The sequence below is a fragment of the Oryctolagus cuniculus genome, chromosome 11 (genome assembly GCF_964237555.1).
Source record: "Oryctolagus cuniculus chromosome 11, mOryCun1.1, whole genome shotgun sequence".
NCBI classification, from domain to species: domain Eukaryota; kingdom Metazoa; phylum Chordata; class Mammalia; order Lagomorpha; family Leporidae; genus Oryctolagus; species Oryctolagus cuniculus.
The window spans coordinates 117515693-117540259 of NC_091442.1; the positions used below are offsets into that span (position 1 = coordinate 117515693).

Genomic DNA, 24567 nt, shown 5'->3' on the forward strand with positions numbered 1-24567 from the left:
AGGGAGGGTCCTGCCTGCTGGCGGCCAGTTTCCGTGTTAGCAGTGGCAGTGCTGCTAAGGTCACAGGAGTTCCTGCTGTGCCAGCGGCTTGCATGGCCTGGAGCCCGGGCCTCTTCAGCCCAGGGGACAGCTGCCCCATGCATAGTTTTTTATAGTGCATATTTTCTGTGAAGTTTTGGAAGGCCCCTCCTAGAGGCTGGGACCTAAACAGATAAATTGATATTGGCTGAAAGAACATTCTAGAAAGAATAACCTAGGCAAAGGCCCTGAGGCAGGAGGAAACTTGATGTTCTGTGTACTTAAAAAGGGGCCCGTAGTTGGCTGGCGCCGCGGCTCAATAGGCTAATCCTCTGCCTTGCGGCGCCAGCACACCGGGTTCTAGTCCCAATCGGGGCACCGGATTCTGTCCCGGTTGCCCCTCTTCCAGGCCAGCTCTCTGCTGTGGCCCGGGAGTGCAGTGGAGGATGGCCCAAGTGCTTGGGCCCTGCACCCCATGGGAGACCAGGAGAAGCACCTGGCTCCTGGCTTCGGATCAGTGTGGTGCGCCGGCCGCAGCACACCGGCTGCAGTGGCCATTGGAGGGTGAACCAATAGTAAAGGAAGACCTTTCTCTCTGTCTCTCTCTCTCACTGTCCACTCTGCCTGTCAAAAAAAAAAAAACAACAACTTTTTTTCTTAAAAAAGGGGGCCCATAGCGTGCTGGTGCTGTGTGTGGAAGAGACACACACAGGAGGTGGGCAGAGACCAGGCCAGGCCTTGGGGGCCATGGTAAGGGCTGTGAGCACCAGCCTAGGACCCAGGGGAGGGTTTAAGCAGGGGAGAGAAGTGGTCAGTTTTATGTGTATTTGAAAAAGGTCCTCCTGGCTGGGTCTCAGAGAGGCCCGGGTCACGTGGGCAGAGTGGAATCTAGGCTGAGCTCAGTGTGACTGCAACAGCGCCGTGGGGCTGTGGGGCTGCCGGGCTGCCGGGCTGCCGGCCTCCCGGCCTCCCGGCCTCCCGGCCTCGCGGCCTCATGGCCTCGTGGCCTCACACGCTCACCCAGACGTAGGAGCACGGCGCCTTGCTTTGTGCCCATTTCGTAGTGACTGATTTGTAAGTGGAAAAGCCAGCATCTTAATTATTAACTAAAGAGATTCTTCGGGGCCCGTTCTTTGCCTGCCACTCCTCTACCTGGGGGTACCAGGTGGGCCTCAGAGGCTGCATGGCTGGTCTGGACTGCACAGGAAGGGGTGTTGTGGGGCCTGGGGGAGCTGACAGCGGCCCTTCCCTGCCGTGAAGCACGACTCTCCGGGGGTCCTCCTTTGAGACTCCAGGCTCCACCACTGTCCTGTCGCTCTTGTCCCTGGGGTCAGCCTGACTTGCCCAGGAGCTTGCCAGGTCTTCCACGTGAACCCTGGCCTCCCGTCAGCTGGGCTGTGGAACCTCCCCTACCCCCTTCACTGTTGGCCATGGGAACCTGAGTGCCAGAGGGCACCTTGGCAGGGACTGCTTAGCCCAGGTTCTTCCCCAAATAGGAAACTCGAGACCCAGGGCAGGGCAGGGACTCCTTCCAGGCCAGGTGTGACAAGCGAGGGGTGCTTTCTCCTCCGTCTTTCTCTCCAGGCCTCCCAAGCCTTTTAGGAATTACTTTTAGGAGGTCTCTAGGGGAGGGCCTGCCTTCCCAGTGCCAGCATTGCGGTCCCAGGGGAGGAGGGGTAGGCAGGAGGGCGTGGTCAGTCACCCCGATGCAAGCTGTCAGTAACCTCTGCACGTTGATTTGTCTTCCTAGGACATAAACCAGGAAGTGTATAACTTCCTGGCAACTGCAGGTGCCAAGTACGGTGTGGGCTTCTGGAGGCCCGGGTCCGGAATCATTCACCAGGTAAGCTGGGCTCAGGAGGACGTCTCAGCTCCTAGGGGCCTCCCTGCCTCCAGGATCATCGCCACCACAAGTTGTGCATTCTCCTTCTCTGTGTAAGAAAGCAAAGCGACCCCTCACCTCCCCAGTCAGGGACATTCTGAGTTCGACGGGTGTCTTTCTGCACCTCCTTCCCAGCGTTACTCTAGCGTCTGCTGCAGTCTCTAACGGAAGCTTCGTGTTATTTTTCACGCCGTCTCTCCCAAGCCTTGATCGGGGGTGGCCAGCAGTCTGTGTGTTGGGTACTGGACGTCACGTCTGAAGAGCCTGGCTTGCTCAGTGCTCACCATCATCATAGGAGCCGGGGGGGGGGGGGGGGTTGTTACACACACCTCCCAGATGAGGAGACCGAGGCGCGGAGAAGTTAATGCGCTTGCCTAGGGACACCACCGGCTGGTTGTGGGGCCAGTTTTTTGTTTTTTTGGTTTTTTTTTGACAGGCAGAGTTAGACAGAAAGAGAGAGAGAGAGAGAGAAAGGTCTTCCTTCTGTTGGTTCATTCCCCAAATGGCTGCTACAGCTGGCGCGCTGCGCCAATCTGAAGCCAGGAGCCAGGTACTTCCTCCTGGTCTCCCATGCGGGTGCAGGGCCCAAGCACTTGGGCCATCCTCCACTGCACTCCCAGACCACAGCAGAGCTGGACTGGAAGAGGAGCAACCGGGACAGAACCGGCGCCCCAACCAGGACTAGGGGTGCTGGTGCCACAGGCGGAGGATTAGCCAACTGAGCCGCGGCAGTGGGGGCAGGATTTGTACCCGGGCGGTGTGACTTGGGGCGAGTGCTGCACATGATTCTGTCACCTCCCCCGCCTTCGTGGCATTCTGCAGGGTGGCGGTGCCCCAGGCCGCATGGCCATGGCAGCCTGGAGCTCTCCTGGGGTCTCCCCAAGGATGGGTTTTCCTCTGGGTGGACGGCGTTGTCTGCCTTGTTTCCGGGGCAGTAGGTGCTTCCCTTTCATTGAAGCTGACTGTCCTTGATCATCTGTCCTGTGTGTGAAAGCTGCCTCCCTCCCTCTCCAAGGTGACCTTCTCCCCACCCCCAGCCCGGGCCTGCTGAGTCGGCTGTAACCCGACCCCGCCTGGACTCCCAGGTCCACCCCACTGGGAAACCGGAGCTGGCCAGGGATCACTGCTCTGCCCTTTGAGGCACCACCGCCCTTGGCAGGAGGGGCTGCCTGGGATTGGCAGGTCAGCCCAGCCCTGCGGCCAGCACCCTCTTCCCGCAGTGGGGTCAGGGAGTCAGGTGGAGCCAGCCTCGGCCTTCTGTTACGAAGGCACCCCTGCCAGGCGTCCCCCTTTCCACCTCAGGCAGCCTTGTTGCCGCCTCCTGGGCTGAGTTGGGCTGTGAGTGACGCCACCTCACCGCTGCCCCCCGCCAGTTGCTGGCAGATTGTTCCTTTCAGGACAATTCCCAGGGGCCCCGTGAGTGCTGCACGGTTTCCCTCTTTCTCCCTGTCTGTCAGGGTGTCAGCAGCTTTGGTCCTCAGAGGCCAAACCAGACCTCAGCCCTTTCGGACCGCCTTGAATGCCTGTGTCCCGGGAGCCTGGCAGAACCACCTCCTCTGGGAAGCCTCCCTGGCTTCCTGTGCCCAGCACTGGGCTCCCTCTGTGATCCTGGGTGGGACTCCTTCACGTGGCCCCAGTAGCACACTCTGTGGGACAGGGACTGTGGCTCCTTTATGCCTCTGAGCTGGGCCTGGGCCGGGCCGGTACAGGAGAGGTCCTTGGTGTGTGTGTGTAAAGACAGCAGAATTGCAGTGTTACATTCTGTGTGGTGTTAGCCCAGCCTAAAATACACTTCCACACCCTCTCCCTATCTGTTCAGCCTCAGCCACAGATGGGTGAGGTCACTGCCACGGCCGACTTCCTCACGACGCTTCCTGCACTGGCCTCTCCTCTCAGGACATGGGCCACACTGTGTCCGCATCGTGTAGACCGCCCTGAGTTCTGTGTCTGTCTTCATGGATCAGACTTTGACCAAAGCCTTGAGGAGCTTTAAGGATTAACCCGTCCTAAATCTCTGTGCGTGGCTGAGGCGAGGGAGGGCCAGAGACAGGACATGGTCCGCGGTGCTGGCCTGTTCATCCCAGCAGCCGCCACTGCCCTGTGGCTGCAGCCAGTTCTGACCTGAAGGCAGGACTCCTGGTGCCTTGCTGCATCCACTGGGCAGATGCCTAGCCCAAGGGGGAGGCCCTGGGGTTTCTGTGGTGCCCCAGGGAGCCGGCCCACCGTTCAGTCAGTCCTGTTAGGTCACAGAGCCTGTTCCATCTCTGATCTCGTCTGTTTCTCCCAGCAGCCAGGCATCGGGGCATAATTCCTTCTAAAGATGAGCATAAAATAAACTCTTGCCTGTCCCAGACACTGTCGCCTGGCTAAATACACGTTCTCTTTGGTCATCATGATCCAGGGAGCGAGCCCTACTGCCAGTGCCAGCTGTTTGTTCTGGAAGAAACTGACACCTGGAGAGCAGACCTGACTTGCCCAGGGTCCCCTAACCACTCGTAGGCCCAGGGTGCGGGGCTCAGGGCTCAGGCAGCCTCCAGTGTCCAGCCCTTCTCATCTAACGTTTTGAGGAAAATCCACCCCCGACCCCGCCTCTGCCAGCCAAAGGCCTTCCAAGCTGAGAGCAGGGCCTCGATGAGGGGACACTGGGACAGGATGGGGACGGGGCAGGCGGTCGGTGCTCTTGGAGTGCTCACGTCAGTCCTCGGGCACCTCCAGGATGCTGGGAGCGGGCAGACATCCCCTGCACTTCTTTCCCACGGAGCAGTGGAAAAGCTCATGGCTCTGTGTCCCACTGAGTCCCCAGACTGCTCCCTAGGTGCCCTGTGCGTCCACCCTGGTGAGGAGCCAGAGAGGCGCGCTGCACACCCTGGACAGTCTCCCGTGCAGGCAGGGAACGGCATCAGGGGCATCTCAGTGGCCACGGTAGTCCCTGGGCCCCTCACGGGGCAGACTCAAGTGTGCCTGCTTGTCTGGTTCTTGGCACATCCTGGGGCCTGGATGTGTTGCTGTGAGGACACTGAGGCACAGGGAGGCGTTCACAGGCCGAAGCCATGCAGCAAGCACTCCAGAAGCTCGTCATGGACCCACGTTGCCTGCCTCCCGAGACATGGGCTCTTCCTGCCACACTGGAGATGGCTGGCGTTACACAGGGCAGCTTTGCAGAGCCCATCTGGCCTTTACCGCATTCCCTGCTGAGAGCCTCTAAGCTTAAGATCTTGGGTTCTTTTTCAGATCATTCTGGAAAATTATGCATATCCTGGGGTTCTTCTGATCGGCACTGACTCCCACACCCCGAACGGTGGAGGCCTGGGGGGCATCTGCATTGGAGTCGGGGGTGCTGATGCCGTGGATGTCATGGCTGGGATCCCCTGGGAACTGAAGTGCCCCAAGGTGAGGGACAGGGAGGGGCCCATTCAGGGCTGGCTGGGGGGGGGGCAGGGATGATTTGGGGGTGGGGAACGCAGACAGGACGTGGGAACAGTTCGGACTGAGATCTTTGGTGGGAAGGAGGCAGGGATGAACAAGCAGAAGTGGGAATGGCCGCAGGTCCCGCCCTGCCTTCCGGCCGGAACGTGACCACAGGACCCGTAACTGCTGTCTTGTCCTGTGTCCTCCAGGTGATTGGCGTGAAGCTGACGGGCTCCCTGTCTGGTTGGACCTCCCCCAAAGATGTGATTCTGAAGGTGGCCGGCATCCTTACAGTGAAAGGCGGCACAGGCGCCATCGTGGAGTACCACGGGCCCGGCGTGGACTCCATCTCCTGCACCGGTGAGGAGGGTGACGGGTGGCAGGCTCTTGCCCTGTGCTCGGAAGTGGAAGCCGTGAGTGGCCGGGCAGGTTGGGAACTGGGGTTAAGCACGTAGAGGATGAAGGAGGTCGCAGACAGCCTGAGAGATGGTCTGTCAAACATGGTGAGATGGAGGCCTCGGAGGCACGTGACTTCCTGTGGCTGCGCAGTTGGGCCACGCCAGCTTCTGCTGCGCCCTGGCCGTGGCCCTGGGCACAGTGGTGGACAGGAGTGGTGCTGCAGGCCCACATCGTCCCGTGGCCGGAGTCTGAGCCTTGCTTACTTCCCCCTGCCTGTACCCACGAGCAGGTGGGAGCTGGTGCCTTCCTGCCCTTCCCTGCCAGTGTCAGGCCTCGGGAGTCCAGGGAGACGCGGGCTGGTCCGGATGCCTCAGCCCACAGAGCTCCTGTGCCTCTGCAGTGATGGGGCTCAGCTGGGAAGTAGCTGACAGGCCATGCGCATGTCCCCGTGTCTGTAGAGGGCGAGGACACCTGTGAGCCTGGCCAACTGTGTGTGATGCCCGTGGCCCAGACAATGGGTGTCGCCCCATCTTCACTGCCGGGGAACCTGTGACGTAGCACCCCTGTAGACAGAAAGACCTGGCCCTCGACGTCAGCACCTGCACTCATTTGCTCTGTGGCCTGACCTTGGACGTGTCTGAGCCAGCTCCCTCACCTGTGAAATGGACACAGGAGCAAATGAGCAGGTGTGGCCAGGCAGCCTTCAGTGCCTGGAGGCCGGCTGATGGGCTGAGCAAGGTCGCTGGGCCCAGAACTGGAACTTAGCCGTGGGTGCTCGGCCCAGCAGTAGCTGCTCCGACAGCCGGGACGCAGAGCCCTGGCCGCAGTGCCTCCCATCACTGGTGTGCTGTGAACCCTGGGCCTCCAGGAACAAGTCTCTGCTGTGAGACAGCTCCCTGGTGAGAAGCGGGGTTGGGGACACCCACGCCAGCACTGCACCAGCCCACGGGCGCTCTTCCTCCACAGGCATGGCGACCATCTGCAACATGGGTGCAGAAATCGGGGCCACCACTTCTGTGTTCCCTTACAACAACAGGATGAAGAAGTACTTGAGCAAGACGGGCCGGGCAGGTGAGCAGGCTGGGCCAGGGGTGTGGGTGCCGCAGGCACGGTGCCCCCGCTCCCTGGGAGACAGAGCTGCGCCAGGGTCCTACACTGGTCTCTCCACGGGGCTCAGAGGCTCCAAGAAGCACCTGAAGGTGTATGAGGAATTGGCTGCATGTGGCTCTCCTGCTTCTCCAAGGATCTAGGTTTGAGGGATCCTGGAGCCGGGATTGGGATTTACTTTCTTTTTTTTTGACAGGCAGAGTGGACAGTGAGAGAGAGAGACAGAGAGAAAGGTCTTCCTTTTGCCGTTGGTTCACCCTCCAATGGCCGCCGCGGCCAGCGCGCTGCGGCCGGCGCACCGCGCTGATCCGATGGCAGGAGCTAGGAGCCAGGTGCTTTTCCTGGTCTCCCATGGGGTGCAGGGCCCAAGCACCTGGGCCATCCTCCACTGCACTCCCTGGCCACAGCAGAGAGCTGGCCTGGAAGGGGGGCAACCGGGACAGAATCCGGCGCCCCGACCAGGACTAGAACCCCGTGTGCCGGCGCCGCTAGGTGGAGGATTAGCCTAGTGAGCCGGGGCGCCGGCCCGGGATTTACTTTCACCTGGCAGTGGCTGACCCTCTTGGCCTGGTCCCTGGTGCCCCCTACAGGAAGCTCCAGTAATGACATGGAGCTCTTCTGTATAAATTCCTGCCACCGCAGAGAGGAGGAAGGGAAAGTCTCCCCCACAGCTTCCCTGAGGGTCTGGCTTGGCTTCTTTGAAGCTTGGCAGAGGAAATAAGGTGTTGGGACCTGTGAGGGGAGGTGGAGGGGTGCACGGGGGTCGTGGGAGAGCCCCGAGCACATGGCCTCGTGCCTGCAAGCCCCTCACTCTGTGAGGAGTGCCTTCTGGAAACGGCTGTGCTACTCCAGGAAGCCCTCCCCGCCATGCACCTCACCCTGCGTCCCCACCTTCCTGCGCCTGTCCTGTCACTGTAGCTTTGGGCTTAGCTCCGTCACCGCATCCTGAGCCCTTGTGGGAGACAGGGCGTGTGCTGGGCGTTACCCCTTGGTGGTCTCAGCACCAGCTGAGCACTGCCCGGCTCTGACGGATGGCTGGGTGGGATCTCAGGATGGCTTCCGGGCTGCCCTCTTCAGCGCCCGCCCCCCGCCCTTGCTGTTTCAGACATTGCCAGTCTGGCTGAGGAGTTCAAGGACCACCTCGTACCTGACCCTGGCTGCCATTACGACCAACTGATTGAAGTTAACCTCAGTGAGGTGCGGAAGGGACTTCTTGAGGGTGGGGACGCTGCCTTCTCCGCACTGGGGACCCAGGGCTCACGGTCCCTTGGTTGCCCAGTGCACCTGCGGACTGCTGCCTGGGGAGGTGGGCGGGGGGCGGAGGCAGAAATAGGTGTCAGCTTGCTCCTGCTTCAGCTGCCGCAGGCAAGACTGCATCCTGGAGGGTTCGTGTTGTTTGTCACTTTATTATCAGAGTTCAGAGGGCAGAACTCAAGCAGGGCTTGCCGTCCTGAGGCCTGCAGACCAGAAAGAGCGTGCAGAGGGCCGGGAGGGCTGTGTTACAGAGTGTGCAGCCTCACACCTGGTGGGCCTCACTTTATCACGTGCAAAACCTAAGGCCGTTGTGAGCTTAATGAGCTAATGCAGGTAGTTAGCAGCTGGGCCATCTAACCAGCGTCTGCGCTCTGCCAGGCACTTCTCAGTGATCTGGATTTGTTAATATTTTTTCACAAAAAGATTTATTTGAAAGATAAAGCAGGAGAGCAGGAGAGGCAGAGATCTTCCATCCTGGCTCCCTCCCCAGAGGCCCACGACGGCCAGGGCTGGGCCGGCAGCTCCACCTGGGCTCCCACATGGGTGTGGGCCTGCCAGGTGCATTAGCCAGAACTCAGACCATGTGCTGCAGTACGGGTGCAGGCACCCCAGGTGGCAGCCTGCCCCGCTGTGCCACAGCGCCCACCGCTATTAGTGAGTACTGTCAAATTCAGTAGTTTATTTCAGCAAAGGAAAACAAAAATAATTTGTGAAGCGAGTAGTTCCCAGAAGCACAGGTTCTGAGAACTCTGACAGCATGTATAGAAAACAACACAGCTGGCTGCCTGCTTACTCACCGATAGCGTGATCAGTTAATTGGCCGCAAGGCCTTCTGCAGGCAGCCAAAGCTTGGTTACCTGACTGGCCTGCACAGCAGTGTCACAGGCAAGCCTCCGGCCTCAGGTGAGATTCCAAAACAACTTAGGACTTAGGAGCAGGTGACCTTGATCCCTCCCTTGCCTCTGCCATCTCCTAGCTGGGTGACCGTCACCTCTGACCTGGCCTCTGCCATCTCCTAGCTGGGTGACCTGTCACCTCTGACCTGGCCTCTGCCATCTCCTAACTGGGTGATCGTCACCTCTGAGCTTCAGCTTCTGGAGAGCACAGATCAGCCCAGCCTGGGAGGGTTGGAGGGGTCTCAGGAGCTGGTGCACACACAGCGCCACCTGCTGGGGGGTGGCTGGAGTGAGGTCTGAGCCCTGAGAACAAGGACTTGGCCTCTCTCTGTAGGGTCCTGGTAAGGCTGTGAACAGAGACTGCCCACGCTCTAACCCAGTTCCCTCCTCTTCCTCTCTGTTCTTTGATTCTTCAGCTGAAGCCGCACATCAATGGACCCTTCACCCCCGACCTGGCTCACCCTGTGGCAGAAGTGGGTGCCGTGGCAGAGAAGGAAGGGTGGCCCCTGGACATCCGCGTGGGTGAGCTCCCAGACCCCAGAGCTGGCCATTCGCCTGTGCTTACCATGTGTGCTTTCTGAGATAAGATTTATTGTTACCTAAAACATTACTGTTTTTTTTACACATAAAATCTATTTGAAAGGCAGAGGTTGAGGCAGAACTTGCATCTGCTGGCTCACTCCCCAAATGCACACGGTGGCCGGGGTTGGCCAGCCTGAGGCCAGGAGCCAGGAGCCAGGAGCTCCATTCTGGTCCCCGAGCACTTAGGCCATCCTCCACTGCTTTCCCAGGCACACCAGCAGGGAGCTGGATCAGAAGTGCAGTAGCTGAGACTTGAGCCAGCGCTCTGATGTGGGATGCAGCTTAACCCACTGTGCCACAGCGCCAGCCCCTGAAAAAAGGCTCCGATAACAAAGCGATAATAAAGCTCCGGGAAATACTAGGAAGCATAAACAGGGGAACTGGTCACCTGCCGCAGCGCCTCCCCAGCAGTGATCACCGTTAGCAGCAGCGTGTGGTGCACGTGCACGTGACGCTGCTGTGAACACGGGCTTCATTCGCACTGTGACCTGTGTTCAGGTCGCAGTGGCTACAGCAGCTTCTCTCCCATGACTGGTCACAGATGGCCTTGCTTTGTTGTTGGCTACTTGAGTGGCTTCTAACAACAGTCTCTGGCCCAGCCCCGTCGGCGAATGCTTTTGGAGCAGGTCTGGGTAGTCTGAGGTCAGGGGAAGACCTCTGGTCACTGTCCCCTGCTGACCCCTAACCTCACACCCGTAACGCGCCAGGTCTCATCGGCAGCTGCACCAATTCAAGCTATGAAGACATGGGGCGCTCAGCGGCTGTGGCCAAGCAGGCCCTTGCCCATGGGCTCAAGTGCAAGTCCCAGTTCACCATCACGCCGGGCTCCGAGCAGATCCGCGCCACCATCGAGCGGGACGGCTACGTGAGTGCTCACGCGCCCCTGCCCCTGGCGCCCAGCCCCCGGCTGAGTGACGGCTGCAGGGTGGGATCAGCCATGGCTGCCCCAGGGCTCCGGGACAGCTCCCTGTCTTACGAGTGGCTGAGCCCCCCTTCCCATCAGCACTTGCCTTCCCCTGACAGTCCTGGCCTCCCTCTCCCCCCGCAGGCACAGGTCCTGAGGGATGTGGGTGGCATCGTCCTGGCCAACGCCTGTGGCCCCTGCATTGGCCAGTGGGACAGGTGAGAGGTGCATCTCGGATAGGACGGCCCCTCTGCACTGGTGTTCGGAGCCCGGGAACAGAGGGAGGGGTTACTGAGGTAGAGGAGGCTCGGGCAAGACGGGGCTGTGGCTGGGAGCAGAGGCAGAGCCTGCAGACGCCAGGCTGAAGCCTGCTGGCAGGAAACAGCCAGCGAGGTCTCCCCCCATGGACGCAGCCACCCGAGGGGAGGCCTCTGCCCTGGCTGCTGGGCTCGGGCAAGCATTGATCCCGAGCTCCCCTCCTATCTGGCGATCTGTTCAGGGGCTTTTCCACGCCCCCTTCTGTCCTGAGCTCAGCATGAGAACCCCGCAGGAGCCCGGCCCATCTGGCCCCCGGAGGCCAGGTGACAAGGCCAGGTGTCCCTAACCTTGTCCTTGTGGCCCGGCAGGAAGGACATCAAGAAGGGGGAGAAGAACACTATCGTCACATCCTACAACAGGAACTTCACGGGCCGCAATGACGCCAACCCCGAGACCCACGCCTTCGTCACGTCCCCCGAGGTGAGACTCGGCCCTGCACGAGCTGGGGCCAGGGGAGGAAGTGGCTTCTGCGTCTCAGGACTGGGGGTTGCTCCAGTGGGGACAAGAGCCACGGGCCTTCCCACATCATGTCCCCTGCACTTCCTGCCTGCTGCTGCTGTGTGGCCCGGGGTCAGGTGTGTGTTCAGTACCAGTGGATCTCCCCGTCGGGGCCAGGTCCCAGCCCTGCCGTCTCAGCAGCTGTGTGAGCTCAGCCAAGTTGCTGACCTCTCTGAGCCTGTGATCCTGTGAGGATTATGCAAGGTGGGAGGTGCGCTGGCCTTGCGGCCCCGCCCTAAAGAGCGCGTTGCAGGAATTTGAGGATGCTGGGGCTGCTCGCCCAGGAGCCGGTTGCTGGTCCCGTGAACAAACTCGTTTTTAAGCAATTTGCACTCAAACCACCTTGGAGGTCACCCATTGCACTGCCAGAGTCCTTAGATGTTATTCTCTCTTGCCCTGCATGTTCACGAGTTTAAGTTTCTTATTTTTTGATACCAACAGTAAAGGGGTCAGGAGGATTTTTTAATATTCAAACTCACATAACCCTTAGCAGTCACTGTTTCATTTTTAAGTTTTATGTGTTTGAAAGAGAATTAGAGAGAGAGGTAGAGACAGAGAGGCCTTCCATCTGCTGCTTCCCTTCCCAAATGGCTGCAGAGGCCAGAGCTGAGCTGATCCAAAGCCAGGAGCCAGAAGCTTCTTCCATCCTCCCACACAGGTGCAGGGGCCCAAGGACTCGGGCTGTCTTCTGCTTCCCAGGACTTTAGCAGGGAGCTGGATCAGAAGCCAGGACTTGACCCGGCACCCATATGGGATGCCAGCCCTGCAGGCCAGAGCTTTAACCCACTGTGCCACAGCGCCAGCCCCAGGATGTGTTTTAAAAACAGTGAAGCCTCCTTGGGCCCTGCACCCCATGGGAGACCAGGAAAAGCACCTGGCTCCTGGCTCCTGCCATCGGATCAGCGCGGTGCGCCAGCCGCAGCGCGCCAGCGGCCATTGGAGGGTGAACCAACGGCAAAGGAAGACCTTTCTCTCTGTCTCTCTCTCTCACTGTCCACTCTGCCTGTCAAAAAACAAAACAAAAAAAACAAAAAAAAAACAGTGAAGCCTCACGTCATTGGCCTGGGCCCTGGGGGCTGTGTGCCCCTGCCATCGGGGCCCCGTGGCCATCTCCCTTAAGTCTTTCACCTCAGAGCTCCAGGAACACTGCTGAGTGAGCGAAGGCCCGCCCCGTGCAGAGCTAGCAGCAGCAGCACCCCCATGCCAGGCCCCACGGGGGCCAGCCCGCCTGACGCCCGGGTGCTCTGCAGGCCCGTGCCCTGTGGTCCCAGAGGACTCCTGCCTCTCTGGCTTCTAGGAAGACCACAGAAGTCTCCTGGCTTCCATGCCCAGGAGCTAGACTTGTGCTGGGAGGGGACAGGAGCAGTGTTTGATGCTGACCACCAAGGTGGCCACCATTTCAGATCGTCACAGCCCTGGCCATCGCGGGAACCCTCAAGTTCAACCCAGAGACCGATTTCCTGACAGGCAAGGACGGCAAGAAGTTCAAGCTGGAGGCGCCGGATGCCGATGAGCTTCCCCGTGCGGTGAGCGGGCACTGCCACTGGCCCCCCCCAGCCCAGGCCACTCACTGTGTGGCTGAGGCCGGCCCCCCCACGTAGGCAGGGACAGCACTGATGTGAACAAAGCAGCTACGTTCCCTGGGAGGGCAAGGCCAGGCACGGAGGGCCTGCACCAACATCCCTGTCCCCTGCTACAGGAATTTGACCCCGGGCAGGACACCTACCAGCATCCCCCCAAGGACAGCAGCGGGCAGCGGGTGGACGTGAGCCCCACCAGCCAGCGCCTGCAGCTGCTGGAGCCTTTCGACAAGTGGGACGGCCAAGACCTGGAGGACCTGCAGATCCTTATCAAGGTCAGGACACTGGCTGGGTGGAGCTGGACACCTGACCAGCTGCCGCCTGGGCTCCGCCTCTCCAGTGCGTGTGGATGCGGCACAGTGGCTCCCTGGAGCTCTGGAAGCTACGGGCAGGCTCTAACCTGTCTGGGAGCTGAGCAGGCCTCATACCCACACCTGACCTGTGTGTCTCCTGTGGGCACTCGGCGACTGCCAGTGACCAGACAGGTTCCCAGACTTCTCTGTCCAGCCTGGGCACCTGTGAGCTGGGGCTGGTCCTGAAGGGTTAGCAAGCCGCTTCCCTGTTCAGCTTGTCCCCAAGACCGAGCAGCCAGAGGGGCAGGCTGAGTGATGGCCATGGCTGAGCCACGTGGTGTGGGTGAGGGTTCCAGGCCTGCCGACCAGCCGCGAGCCTGTCGTGCTTCTCCCTGCCCCCCGACCCAGGCCCTGGGCCCCTGCCTCCCTATGGGAGGCGTCCTTCATCCACTCAGCCACCTCCTAACCTCCGTCCCCTCTGCTTGCCCATGTAAGGTCAAAGGAAAGTGTACTACTGATCACATCTCGGCCGCCGGCCCCTGGCTCAAGTTCCGTGGGCACCTGGACAACATCTCCAACAACCTGCTCATCGGCGCCATCAACATTGAAAACGGCAAGGCCAACTCTGTGCGCAATGCTGTCACCCAGGAGTTTGGCCCCGTCCCCGACACTGCCCGCTACTACAAGGTGGGTCAGAGATGGCAGGGACAGCACAGGCACAGGGGGCTGTGTGGGGAGCAGAAGCTGGGCAGGAGGCCAGGCGAGCCAGGGTGTGGCCATCTGGAAGGGACAGGAGTGCTGGACCCCGGGAAGGAAGGAGGCTCGGGTGGGTGGGGCCGGGTGCACACCCTGGGGAGGCCCTGCCCCGGGGAGCTGCTGAGGGGAGTGCCTGCAGGAGGCGTCTGGCCCCTCAGGAGGTTGAGACCTCAGCACACAGGAAGAGGAGCTGACTGGGGAGGCAGGGGCAGAAGGCCACAGGGGCTCTCCAAGAGCAAGAGGGTGGGTACGTGGCCAGGCTGTGAGCTGGGGGCAAGGTCAGGGGAGCAGAGGTGCTGCCCTGGGCCACAGCCTGCGCTGGAGGCCAATTCTTTCTGCTGTGTGAAACAGAAGTGGGACTAAGCCCAGGTCATGGCCATCAGGGTCGGGGTGCCTGGCTGAGCGGGTACTCCTGGGAAGGGAGCCTGCAGCCCAGCTCGGCAGAGAGCAGTGCCCCGGTGTAGGGCAGCAGTGCCTGCAGCACGGCCCGCTGCTCTGGGCTCCGCTCCCACACCGTGGCCCTCCACTCCACACTGCCTCCACGCTGCCCACTGACGGGTGGGTCACATCTCCCTGGGCCCTGACTCACACCTAACTTTACCTGCCCTCCGGAAGCCAGGCAGATGGAGAGGGGCCTCCAGCCCCTTGGCCCACAGACCTCCGGCTGCCTAGGCCTGTGGGGATGGCACCTTCCTCTGCCTCACGCGCTCTCCCTGGCTCATCTGACAGAAACACGGCATCAGGTGGGTGGTGATTGGTGATGAGAACTACGGCGAGGGCTCGAGCCGGGAGCACGCAGCGCTGGAGCCGCGTCACCTCGGGGGCCGGGCCATCATCACCAAGAGCTTCGCCAGGATCCACGGTGAGTGGGTGCCCTCGTGGTGGCTCCAGGTCACTCACCCTGCCAGGGGCCAGGCTGGGCCCGCCACAGCCCCTCAGTTTGTGCTGAGCGAGTCAGGGCCCACAGCTCCCATCCTGCCAGCACGGGTCTTGCTTCACAGACTGAGCAGCTGAGACCCAGGAACCTTCTCTTGTGAACACAGCAGCACCCCTACCTGTTTAGGTGTCCCTAGTGGAGGGACACCCGCCTCTGGGGTCAAACAGACCTGTGCCCGGAGTCACTGCCCCCGGGGCTGGCGAGGCCCCCTGGGCAGGGGAGAGTGGGGCCTCCGCTGACCACCTGTGCCTCTGCCTTCCAGAAACCAACCTGAAGAAGCAGGGCCTACTGCCCCTCACCTTCGCAGACCCTGCCGACTACAACAAGATCCACCCTGTGGACAAGCTGACCATCCAGGGCCTGAAGGACTTTGCCCCCGGCAAGGTCAGCGGGCGGAGGGAGGAGGGCTGACAGCCCAGGGAGCTCCCAGGAGGGGGGGGCTGTCTTGCTTCCCCTCCCGCACCCTGCCCCTGCCCACACCGGTTCCGGCTAGGCCTCCCACCCCGCCTGCCCACGCGGTGCCCCACTTCCCACCCATACCTGCCCCCTCTTGCAGCCCCTGAAGTGCATCATCAAGCACCCCAATGGGACCCAGGAGACCATCCTGCTGAACCACACCTTCAACGAGACCCAGATCGAGTGGTTCCGCGCCGGCAGCGCGCTCAACAGGATGAAGGAGCTGCAGCAGTGAGGCCGCGCCCGCCTAACCATGCGGGCCTCAGTGCTCGCGTTGACCGACCAGATCTGACCATCCAGGCCATGGCTTCCTGCCTGCCCCTCAGCCCGGAGCGACGCACGGCTGAGGGGCTCCATACGGTCTTCAGCCCTCACCCCCGTCGCCGGTCTGGTTCAGATCTCGAGCGGCCCCTGCAACTGTATTTATTTTTGATGACAACACTCCCTTCTAAAGAAGTTTTTACTCTGCCTGATCTATCCCTGATGGCTGAAAATTTGAGAGAACTTTTGTTCCTGCAAGGAAAATAAGAATCAAATTCAGCGACTCGTCCTGTGTGTGAGTGGTTGGTGTCTGTGCCATTTGTTGTCAACTAGGGAAGGTCCTTTCAGCCAAAGTCAGTGACCCGGGCACCGCTGACCCCAGGCCAGGTCCCCTCCCACCCTAGCCCACTCCTCCCTGCAGGGCAGCCCCTGGTGAGCAAGCCTGTCCCAGGTCCCACGCCCAGGAGACGTGGCGGCCCGGCACTGACACCTGGGTAACGCTGAGTGCGACACAAGTGTCCGGTGCTGGCAGACGTGAGGGACAGGAGGAAGCTGGTGAAGCCGTTCTGCCCGCTCTGCGTGTCACTGCAGACCCTGTCACCTCTGGTCTTGTTTATTAGTGAGAAGTCCGTGGGGCAGCTCCAGGAGGGGACAGGCCGGCGGCACTCCGAGCCCCCACCCCCGGCTCCAGGCAACACTCTTCTCTTCAGCGTCTCCTGGGCACTCCGTCCCCAACGGTGGGCTGCACCACAGTCCGAGTAGAGGCGGGGTCTGCTGCTGAGCCCCAGGGCTAATTGCTGGTCCACCAGGAGAGGAGGCCCAGGCCCGGCTCACTGATGGACCCCTGCCCGGGGAGAGAACAGACACGTCTCATTCAGGGCTCGACCACCCCAGCCAAGAGGTGCAGCTGCAGGGGCCACACAACACCCAGGGCCTGGGGAGAGCCCTGCCGCTGTCCTGACCGGCACGCACTCAGCCCCTCCTGCCCCATCCTCCCAAGGCCTCAGTGGGCTCAGGCAGCCCTCACACCTAGGCCTGCCGGGAAGGCCGGGTGACCACTCTCGCCTGGAATTCCTTCAGCTAAGGGCTTCGATCCCTCCCAAGCCTTCACCCACTGTGTGCTGCCCCTCTGGCAGGGAGGGGTCACTCCCACCCCCACCCCCCAACAGCTGCAGTAGCTTCGTCACCCACAGTGCCACCTGCAGAAAAAGGCTCCCCAGGGACAGGTGGCCGCCAAGACCCCACAAGAGGCCGAGATGCTGACCTGCCACAGGGGTTCTGGGGGGAACCCCTGGTGCCCCCACCCCCAGCAGTGCCCCTCACCACCAGTGTGTACGGAGCCTCCTTCTTGGGCAGCTCCTCGCTGGAAGAGGTGGCCTCGGCCGAGCTGGGCCCCGTGGGAGACGTGTCCACAAAGCTCTCATCCACCACCCGGAAGCGGATCTCCTCGCCAGTGTCCATGTACAGGTCGTGTGCTCCTTCCTCTGTCTCGTACTCCCACACCCACACCTGCTCGGCTTCATCACTGGAGGCCAGAGGTCAAGGCAACAACCAGGCCATGTGGGGCGCCTGGAGCATGGGGGTGGAGACCCCTCTACAGGAAGTCAGGAAAGCAGGTCCCGGCCCCCGGCGTGAGAAGCCGGAGCTCTGGGGTGCCAGGGCCCTGGATGGGGGGCTTGGGGCCAGCAGGAGGAGGGGGTCACAGCACAAACCCCACTTCGGAGGTGGGGGTGACCACGCTTCTTGCTGCCTGCGGTGCCTCCACCCCTTTTCACCCAGGCCTCCTGACAGTCTGGCAGGCAGAGCGCACGGATTTACCCGGGGCTGACCGTGTGGTGTGGCAGTCAGGCCGCTGCTAGTGATGCCAGCACGCCAGTTTGCGTCCCGGCTGCTCCACTATTCAGCTCCCTGACGTGTCTGGCCCAGCCCCGGCCACTGCAGTCATTTGGGGAGTGACCCAGCACATGGAAGGTGTCTCTCCCTCTTTCTGCAACTAAAACCTTGCCTTGTCAGGAGGACATGGTAGGTGAGATGCGGTCGCCCACCCGAGGGCCCCAGTCTGGCAGCAGTCACAGGCAGACCCTGTCCCCGCCCTGCACAGGCCCAAGCAGAGCCTGCCATCCATGCAGCCCTCCCTGGGGCCCTGGGCAGAGGCCAGGCTGAGGGACACTGCTGCCCTCTAGTGGCAGTCCCGCTGCTGGCTCTGCCTCTGCCAGTGCAGAGCCAGGCCAGGTGGGTGCAGTTGTGGCAGGGTGGGGTTCTGCCTGGTGGGGTCCCACAGAAACAGAAGTACCGGCGCAGCAGGTGAGGGCTGGGAGGGGGACAACCCAGGCAGGCAAGTGTGGGGAGCAACTGGGAGCAACTCGGACTAGACTAAGTTACTGGAATTAAGACTTATTCTATGCATCTGCTCTCCCACAATATGGCGCTGAGAAGGGAGAAACAGCTTCTACACAGCTGCCTCCAGTTCAACCAATAAACAGCAGAACCTGCTCCTGATTGGAGGAGAGCAGCGTACTCGGCGTGTGGGCAGCCGAGTTGGGATTGGTGGAAGAGGACTATAAAGGAGGAGAGACAACATGCACCAGGAACATCTAAAGGGAACATCTGTGCAGCCCCCAAGAGAGCCGGCTGGCGGTGTGCCACTCCCCCGTGGAAGTCAGGAAAGTGGCAGGGGGAACCGCCCTTCCACGGAGGTGGAAGGGACGGTAGCCAACCCGGGAAGAACCAGCAGCAAACCCGGGAAGGGCCGAGCAGACAGAAGAACAGTGCAGGGTCCTGTGTCATTCCTCCACGAAGAGGGGGAGCGACAGGCAAGGCCGCACCCGTCAGAAAGGCGGCGGTGGGCAGCCGGGGCCAGCCTCTGGGGGCAGTGGACAGGAAGTAAGGGCGCCCCCAGGCCAGCCGGTGTGCAGCTGGCAACCACACACACGGCGCTGGTCAGTGCAGGAACAGGAGGCAGCGGCTCGCTTCCAGACCCCAGTGAAGGCCAGGGGGGCCACCCCTTCCACTGGAGGGGCCTGAGCTCCCCATGACCCCTTAACCGTGGGAGGATACAATTTGGCTGGCTGCTGCAGTGACTCTGGGGGGATGAGAATGTCATCGAAGAAGCCGAGAGAGACTGGAAGAAACGAAGGTGACAGCGTGGGACAGAGGCTCATGTCAACAGCCCAACAATGAGGGGTGTGGACAGCAACAGGCAAGTGAGCCCCTTACCCAGTGCGGCCCTTGGTGGGACCATGGTGGGACCATGGAGGTCCGGTCCCTCCCCACCACGGAGCCCACGCCTCTGCGCACATCACGCCCCTAAGCAGCCCAGGACAAAGCCCCAAGCATCCAGACACTGAAACCTGAGGGACACTGCACACAGCAGGACCAGCGGGCACAAGGACCCCCCGGCACCTCCACCCCGAGGTCCCGAGTCACAGCCTCCAGCAGAGCCTCACAGCCGAGGTCCTCGTCCAGTCCGTGAGAACCGGGGAAGGCCGACCTTGCCATCTGAGCCCTCCGCGACCCTGCGGACAGCACAGGCCCCCTCACTGCCGTGCCCAAGGGGTCAGGCCTGCCTTACCGTGCACTCCCTCCGGGCTGCAGCCTTTGATCGTCCCGATCAGAATCTCGTCCAGGAAGGGATGGAAGACCACATAGCGAAAATGCACTGCAAGCAAAGCAGCACGCCGTCGGGGACAGCGTGTCCACCCTCGCCACCAACCCCTCGCCGTGCTGCTCCAGGGGCCTGCCCACCCAAGTCCCTGTGAGCCCAGACGTGACGGCTGAGCCAGAAGACCCCCACCCCGCCCCTGCCAAGTCACAGCTGGGTTCCCAGAAGGCACAACAGCGGGCTGCTCCCAAATGCGCTAAGTCTCTCTTGAGTGGGGGATGGCCTCAAGGTCAACTGCCACCTTCCCCCAGGCCCCCGTTTAGTCTAAAAAAGGCAGAAGCAACTGGCAAAGGGACCAGGTTTGGAAGCAAGTCCTTGTCCCCTGCGGCTTTGGAAGGCCGCCCCGGGCAGAACCCTGACCCGGAACGGATGCTGAAGATGTCTGGAATGGGGGAAGGGAGCAAAAGTGGCTCTGGGTCCTCAGACCGCCCGGGGTAGGGCCCCCCTCACCCGACCCCGGGAAAATGCCAGGCAGCTGGGCCCACATCACAGCCTCTGAGCCCGGCCCCGCAGCAGCCTGGGTGTCACTCGACGCTCACACATCCTGCCCAGAGGGTGTGCCCACACTAACCCCGAGAGCAGGGAGGCGCTGCCTGCCACCTGCCCACTACTCTCGTCATGCCTCTGGGCCAGATGTTTCCACGTCGGGAGAAGAGGCCCGCTAAGTCACACAGCTGTTCTGCCGGGGGGCGGGGTGGGGGCACCAGGTTGTTTTTCTGTTTTTGACTTTTTTTGAAAGGCAGAGCGACAAACATAGGTCTTCTACTTGCAGGTTCACTCCCCAAATGCCTACAACAGCCAGAGCTGGGCCAGGCCAAAGCCAGGAACCCGCAACTCAATCCAGGTCTCCCAGGTGAGTGGGCAGGGAGCGGGATCAGAGCAGAGCAGCCAGGACCTGAGGCAGTGCTCCAGATCTGGGATGCCAGAGTCACAGGCAGTGGCTAAACCGCTGCGTCACCGCGCCGGTCCCCTGGGAGATTCCAGTCGCACACACACTTCCAGCAGCCGCCCAGCCCACCAGCACCCCCTCACAGGGCACAGGGCCCTCCATGCTGCTTCCCCAGGGCCCAGCAGGCAGTGGGGCGTGAAGAGACCAACGTCAGAGCCAGCACGGACACAGGCACTCCCCACCCCGCCACTGCCACCCGTCCCGAGACCTCGCATGCAGCTCGGGCTAATCCACCCTCACAGAGCCCCTGGCAGGTCGTGCAAGGCCTGGGTGGGGACAGCACAGGGAGCTCTGGTCTGTGAAAGCCAAGTGCGGGCAGCCCGCACGCCCATCAGCAGGGGGATGCATAGACAGCCGTGGCGTACACCTCCGAGGACGGGCACCCCGACGCGCTACCACACAGACGAGCCTTGAGGACTCTGAAGTGGAGGAAGCCAGACACAGGAGGGCTCGTGGCAGAGCCTGCGAGGGCCAGGGCTGTGGCGGACCAGGTAAAGCTGCCGCCTGCAGCGCCGGCATCCCACACGGGTGCTGGTTCCTGTCCCAGCTGCTCCACTTCCCACCAGCTCTCTGCCAACGCACTTGCAAAGGCAGTGGAGGATGGCCCAAGTGCTTGGGTCCCTGCACCCATGTGGAGACCTAGAAGAAGCTCCTGGCTTCGGATCAGCCCAGCTCCAGCCGTTGAGGCCATTTGGGGAGTGAAACAGAGGATGGAGATCTGTCTCTCCCTTTCTCTTCCTGGGAAACTCTGCCTTTCAAATAAATAAATCTTTTTTAAAAATTAAAAAATAGGCGGGCACCGCGGCTCAACAGGCTAATCCTCCGCCTTGCGGCGCCAGCACACCGGGTTCTAGTCACGGTCGGGGCGCCGGATTCTGTCCCGGTTGCCCCTCTTCCAGGCCAGCTCTCTGCTGTGGCCCGGGAGTGCAGTGGAGGATGGCCCAGGTGCTTGGGCCCTGCACCCCATGGGAGACCAGGAGAAGTACCTGGTTTCTGCCATCGGATCAGTGCAGTGCGCCAGCCGCGGCGGCCATTGGAGGGTGAACCAACGGCAAAGGAAGACCTTTCTCTCTGTCTCTCTCTCACTGTCCACTCTGTCAAAAAAATTTAAAAAAAAATTTAAAAAAATAAGGAATCTACCGATTGAAATGTTCAGAATCGACAAAGCCGCAGAAACAAGCAGACTGGTGTCTCCGGGGCTGGGAAGGGCGACAGGACGGCCTGCGAGTGGGAAGGTGGCTTCTTCCTGGGGTGAGGCCAGCACCCTGGGACTGGAGGGTGGCGACAGCATCTACTGTGCCAACCCACCAGCCCGTGAGCTCGCGAAGGCGCGCCCTACCTCACATGAACGCTACCTCAACTGAAAAATAAAGGGGAGGGGCCGGCGCCGTGGCGTAGGCTGCAGTGCCAGCACCCCTCACGGGCACCGGTTCATAGTCCCACTGCTCCACTTCCAATCCAGCTCCCAGCTAATGGCCTGGGAAAAGCAGCAGGAGATGGCTCAAAGTGTGCCCTCCCAGCCATGTGGGAGACCCGGATGAAGCTCCTGGCTTCCGGCTGGCCTGCCCCCTGCTGTTGTGGCCATCTGGGGAGTGAATCAGTGGATGAAAGATCTAACTCTGCCTTTCAAAGAAATGAAATAAAAATACATAAAAAATAGAAGTGGGAGGGGCCGATGTTGTAGTGTCGTGGATGAAGCAGCTGTCTGCAACCTAGGTGGGCACCAGTTCGAGTCCCGGCTGCTCCACTTCCTATTCAGCTCCCGGATGAAGTGCCTGGGCCCCTGCACCATGTGGGAGGCCTGGATGAAGCTCCAAGCTCCTGGCCCAGTCCCAGCTGTTGTGGCCATTTAGGGAGAGAACCAGCAAATGAACAAGCTCTGTCTCTCCCTCTTTAACTCGGCTTTTCAAAATAAATAAATACACACATAAGTCAAAACAGCGGTGCAAACCCTACACCAGGTGTCAGAAATCAAGCGAGCAGAGATCCCTGCGACCTCACTTCTCCTCGAGGCCCTCGTGCCTGTGACCACCTGTCTCCTGGACAGCCAGGCCCCGTCCAGTGCACACCAGGCTTGGCCTGGTGGCCTCCTCTGTGGCCAGGGGCCCTCAAGACGGCTTCCATGCCACGGTCTGATTTTTCTACTCATACAGACAGCCTGTTGTGCTCTCTGCACCGCACGGCAACACCGTGTGGACCAGTGAGCTCTCGGGATGCCGGGACAGACGCCTGGCAGCCTCCCGGCACGTGCCGGAATGCAGACACCCCTGCGCTGGGCGCGCACCAAAGCTCGCAAGGTCAGTGCTAAGCTTTGCGTCCTGTGCCCCTGAGGTCCCCCCCGGCCTGCTCTTCCGTTCCCTCTGCCTCTCTCTTCTTTTTTTTTTTTTTTTTTTGACAGGCAGAGTGGACAGTGAGAGAGAGAGACAGAGAGAAAGGTCTTCCTTTGCCGTTGGTTCACCCTCCAATGGCCGCCGCGGCCAGCGCGCTGCGGCCGGCGCACCGCGCTGATCCGATGGCAGGAGCCAGGAGCCAGGTACTTTTCCTGGTCTCCCATGGGGTGCAGGGCCCAAGCACCTGGGCCATCCTCCACTGCACTCCCTGGCCACAGCAGAGGGCTGGCCTGGAAGAGGGGCAACCGGGACAGAATCCGGCGCCCCGACCGGGACTAGAACCCGGTGTGCCGGCGCCGCTAGGCGGAGGATTAGCCTAGTGAGCCGCGGCGCCGGCCTGCCTCTCTCTTCTAACCGCGAGGGCCACTCCGGCGTCCCCACGCTCCTGGCCTGCCCTCTCCCAGGGCAGTGAGTGGCCAGAGCACCAGGCAGACAGGGCTTGGCAGTGGGCGGGAGGAGGGGCACAGCCATGGACCACAGCCTCGGACCCAGAGAGGCCTTGAGAGTCGCCGATCCACCCCCGCCCCGGCAGACGCTCAGGCCGAGGGGGAGGGGGCTGCCCACTTCCAGGGTCCCCAGGTGGGACAGGACCCCGGCCATCTCTGCCAGGAGCCCCAGCCCCGAGAAGACGCCTACCTTTGGTGTGCGACGCGCCGTCGCCTGGAAACACGTAGGCGTCCTCCAGCTTGGTGATGTCGAAGAGGCAGATGCAGAGTCCCACGTTGTACACCACCTGCGCCGCGACACACGGTGACCGCGGGCTGCCGCCACCTCCCGCCCCCGCCCATCCAAGCCGCAGCGCCTCCAGGACAGGCGCCCGGCTCCGCCCACCGGGCCGGGGCCCTGCACACCTCTCTCCCACCCACAAACCCTCTGGTCAGCGCCTCCCGGCCAGCAGGGCTCAGCCTGGCCGCCGGCTCCCACCACAGCTGCCTGACCCCCTCGCTGCGGACGCGGCTCCCTCGTGCCACAGGTTCGCGAGCACCAGTCCCTGGCAGCGTGCACCCCAACTCGTCACGCCCAACGAAGGGACCCCCGCTCCGCCTGCTGGTCGGGACACCGCTCCGCCACTCATCCACTCCATCAACAGACAGGCATGGAGCAGGCAGGCAGAGGTAGAGAGGGAACAGAGCCGTGACGGGCGCGCGCTAAGCCGGGGCCACCTGCATCCCGCGTCAGACGGCTGGTCCGCGCCCCAGCGGCGGCGCACCTGCGGCGGGCCGGCAACTCGCCGCAGACGAAGGGACCCGCGCTGTGCGAGCGCGCACGCCCCAGGCACGAGCCCCCTTCTCAGGCCCGTCCTCGGCCTCTCCCCCGCTCCCCGCCAGCCCCCGTGAGGCACGCTCCGCCCCGCACCTTGTTGGCCAGCTTCTTGTTCAGCTCCTCGGCGATGGAGTCGTTGAGCTTCCTCTCAAACTGCCAGGGGGGGATCCGCACGGTGTCCACCATCTCCACCAGGACGAACATCCCGGCCTGCGCTGGCGGCTCTGCGAGAGGGACGGGCGGTCACGCACCGGGGCCTGGGGTCCTGGGAGCCCCGTGCCCGACCGGCCCCCCTCAGGCCAACAGCGGGGCTGCGCGGTAGCGTCTGCGGCGCCCGGCGAGGGCCATGCTCGGCTGCGGAAGCGACGGGAAACAGAGGCCCGGCGGGCAGCGCCCTCGCTGGAGCGCACGGCACGAGAGCCCCTCCGCCCCGCGCCCGCACCACGCGCCGCCGCCTCGCACCGCGCACGGCACGCAGCTGCGGGAGTTAACCACCGTGCGCGAGATTCCGAATCCCGTCGCTTCCGGAGAGCCGACCAATAAGAAGCTTCTGTCCGCCCCCAGACGCGGGGCGGGGCTCTCTACAGGCTGCCGCACGGGGAGGGGCGGGGCCTCCCCGGGAAGACCCGGCGGCGCCTCTCGTTGCTAGGCAACCCCCTGCCGCTCTCCCGGGCTGGGGCATCTCTTGCTTGCGGGTCCCCGCATCCGGAACGATCCTTGCAAAACGCAAGTCGGCAATGCTTCCGACCTTCCGC

At 62.0% G+C, this 24567-nt stretch overlaps 2 protein-coding genes across 4 annotated transcripts in view; one reads left to right on the top strand and one right to left on the bottom strand.

Moving 5' to 3' along the window:
* The window catches only part of ACO2 (aconitase 2), a 41647-nt gene extending 25815 nt beyond the window's left edge, over nt 1-15832 (top strand). For both annotated transcript variants that reach the window (XM_002721389.5, XM_070052976.1), the window contains exons 4-18: nt 1769-1861; nt 5132-5290; nt 5518-5668; nt 6674-6778; nt 7920-8011; nt 9381-9486; nt 10254-10411; nt 10595-10668; nt 11077-11188; nt 12670-12792; nt 12966-13121; nt 13635-13826; nt 14625-14757; nt 15095-15216; nt 15389-15832. In XM_002721389.5, the coding sequence (XP_002721435.3) occupies nt 1769-1861; nt 5132-5290; nt 5518-5668; nt 6674-6778; nt 7920-8011; nt 9381-9486; nt 10254-10411; nt 10595-10668; nt 11077-11188; nt 12670-12792; nt 12966-13121; nt 13635-13826; nt 14625-14757; nt 15095-15216; nt 15389-15523 (1911 nt within the window). In that variant the 3' untranslated portion in view covers nt 15524-15832. The remainder of the gene's footprint in view (nt 1-1768; nt 1862-5131; nt 5291-5517; nt 5669-6673; nt 6779-7919; nt 8012-9380; nt 9487-10253; nt 10412-10594; nt 10669-11076; nt 11189-12669; nt 12793-12965; nt 13122-13634; nt 13827-14624; nt 14758-15094; nt 15217-15388) is intronic.
* Nucleotides 15833-16146: 314 nt separating this feature from the next.
* Nucleotides 16147-24354, bottom strand: POLR3H (RNA polymerase III subunit H). 2 transcript variants are annotated; one of them, XM_008275167.4, is made up of 7 exons: nt 24275-24354; nt 23906-24036; nt 23186-23282; nt 19121-19207; nt 18607-18670; nt 16873-17074; nt 16147-16393 (listed from the first exon to the last, which is right to left on the bottom strand). In XM_008275167.4, the coding sequence occupies exons 2-7, from the start codon at nt 24014-24016 to the stop codon at nt 16340-16342; spliced, it is 615 nt and encodes a 204-aa protein (XP_008273389.2). In that variant the 5' UTR covers nt 24017-24036; nt 24275-24354; the 3' UTR covers nt 16147-16339. The 2 variants fall into 2 exon arrangements, with proteins under 2 accessions (XP_008273389.2, XP_069909088.1); XM_070052987.1 differs by having other exon boundaries at nt 24255-24323.
* Between the last annotated feature and the right edge of the window lie 213 nt (nt 24355-24567).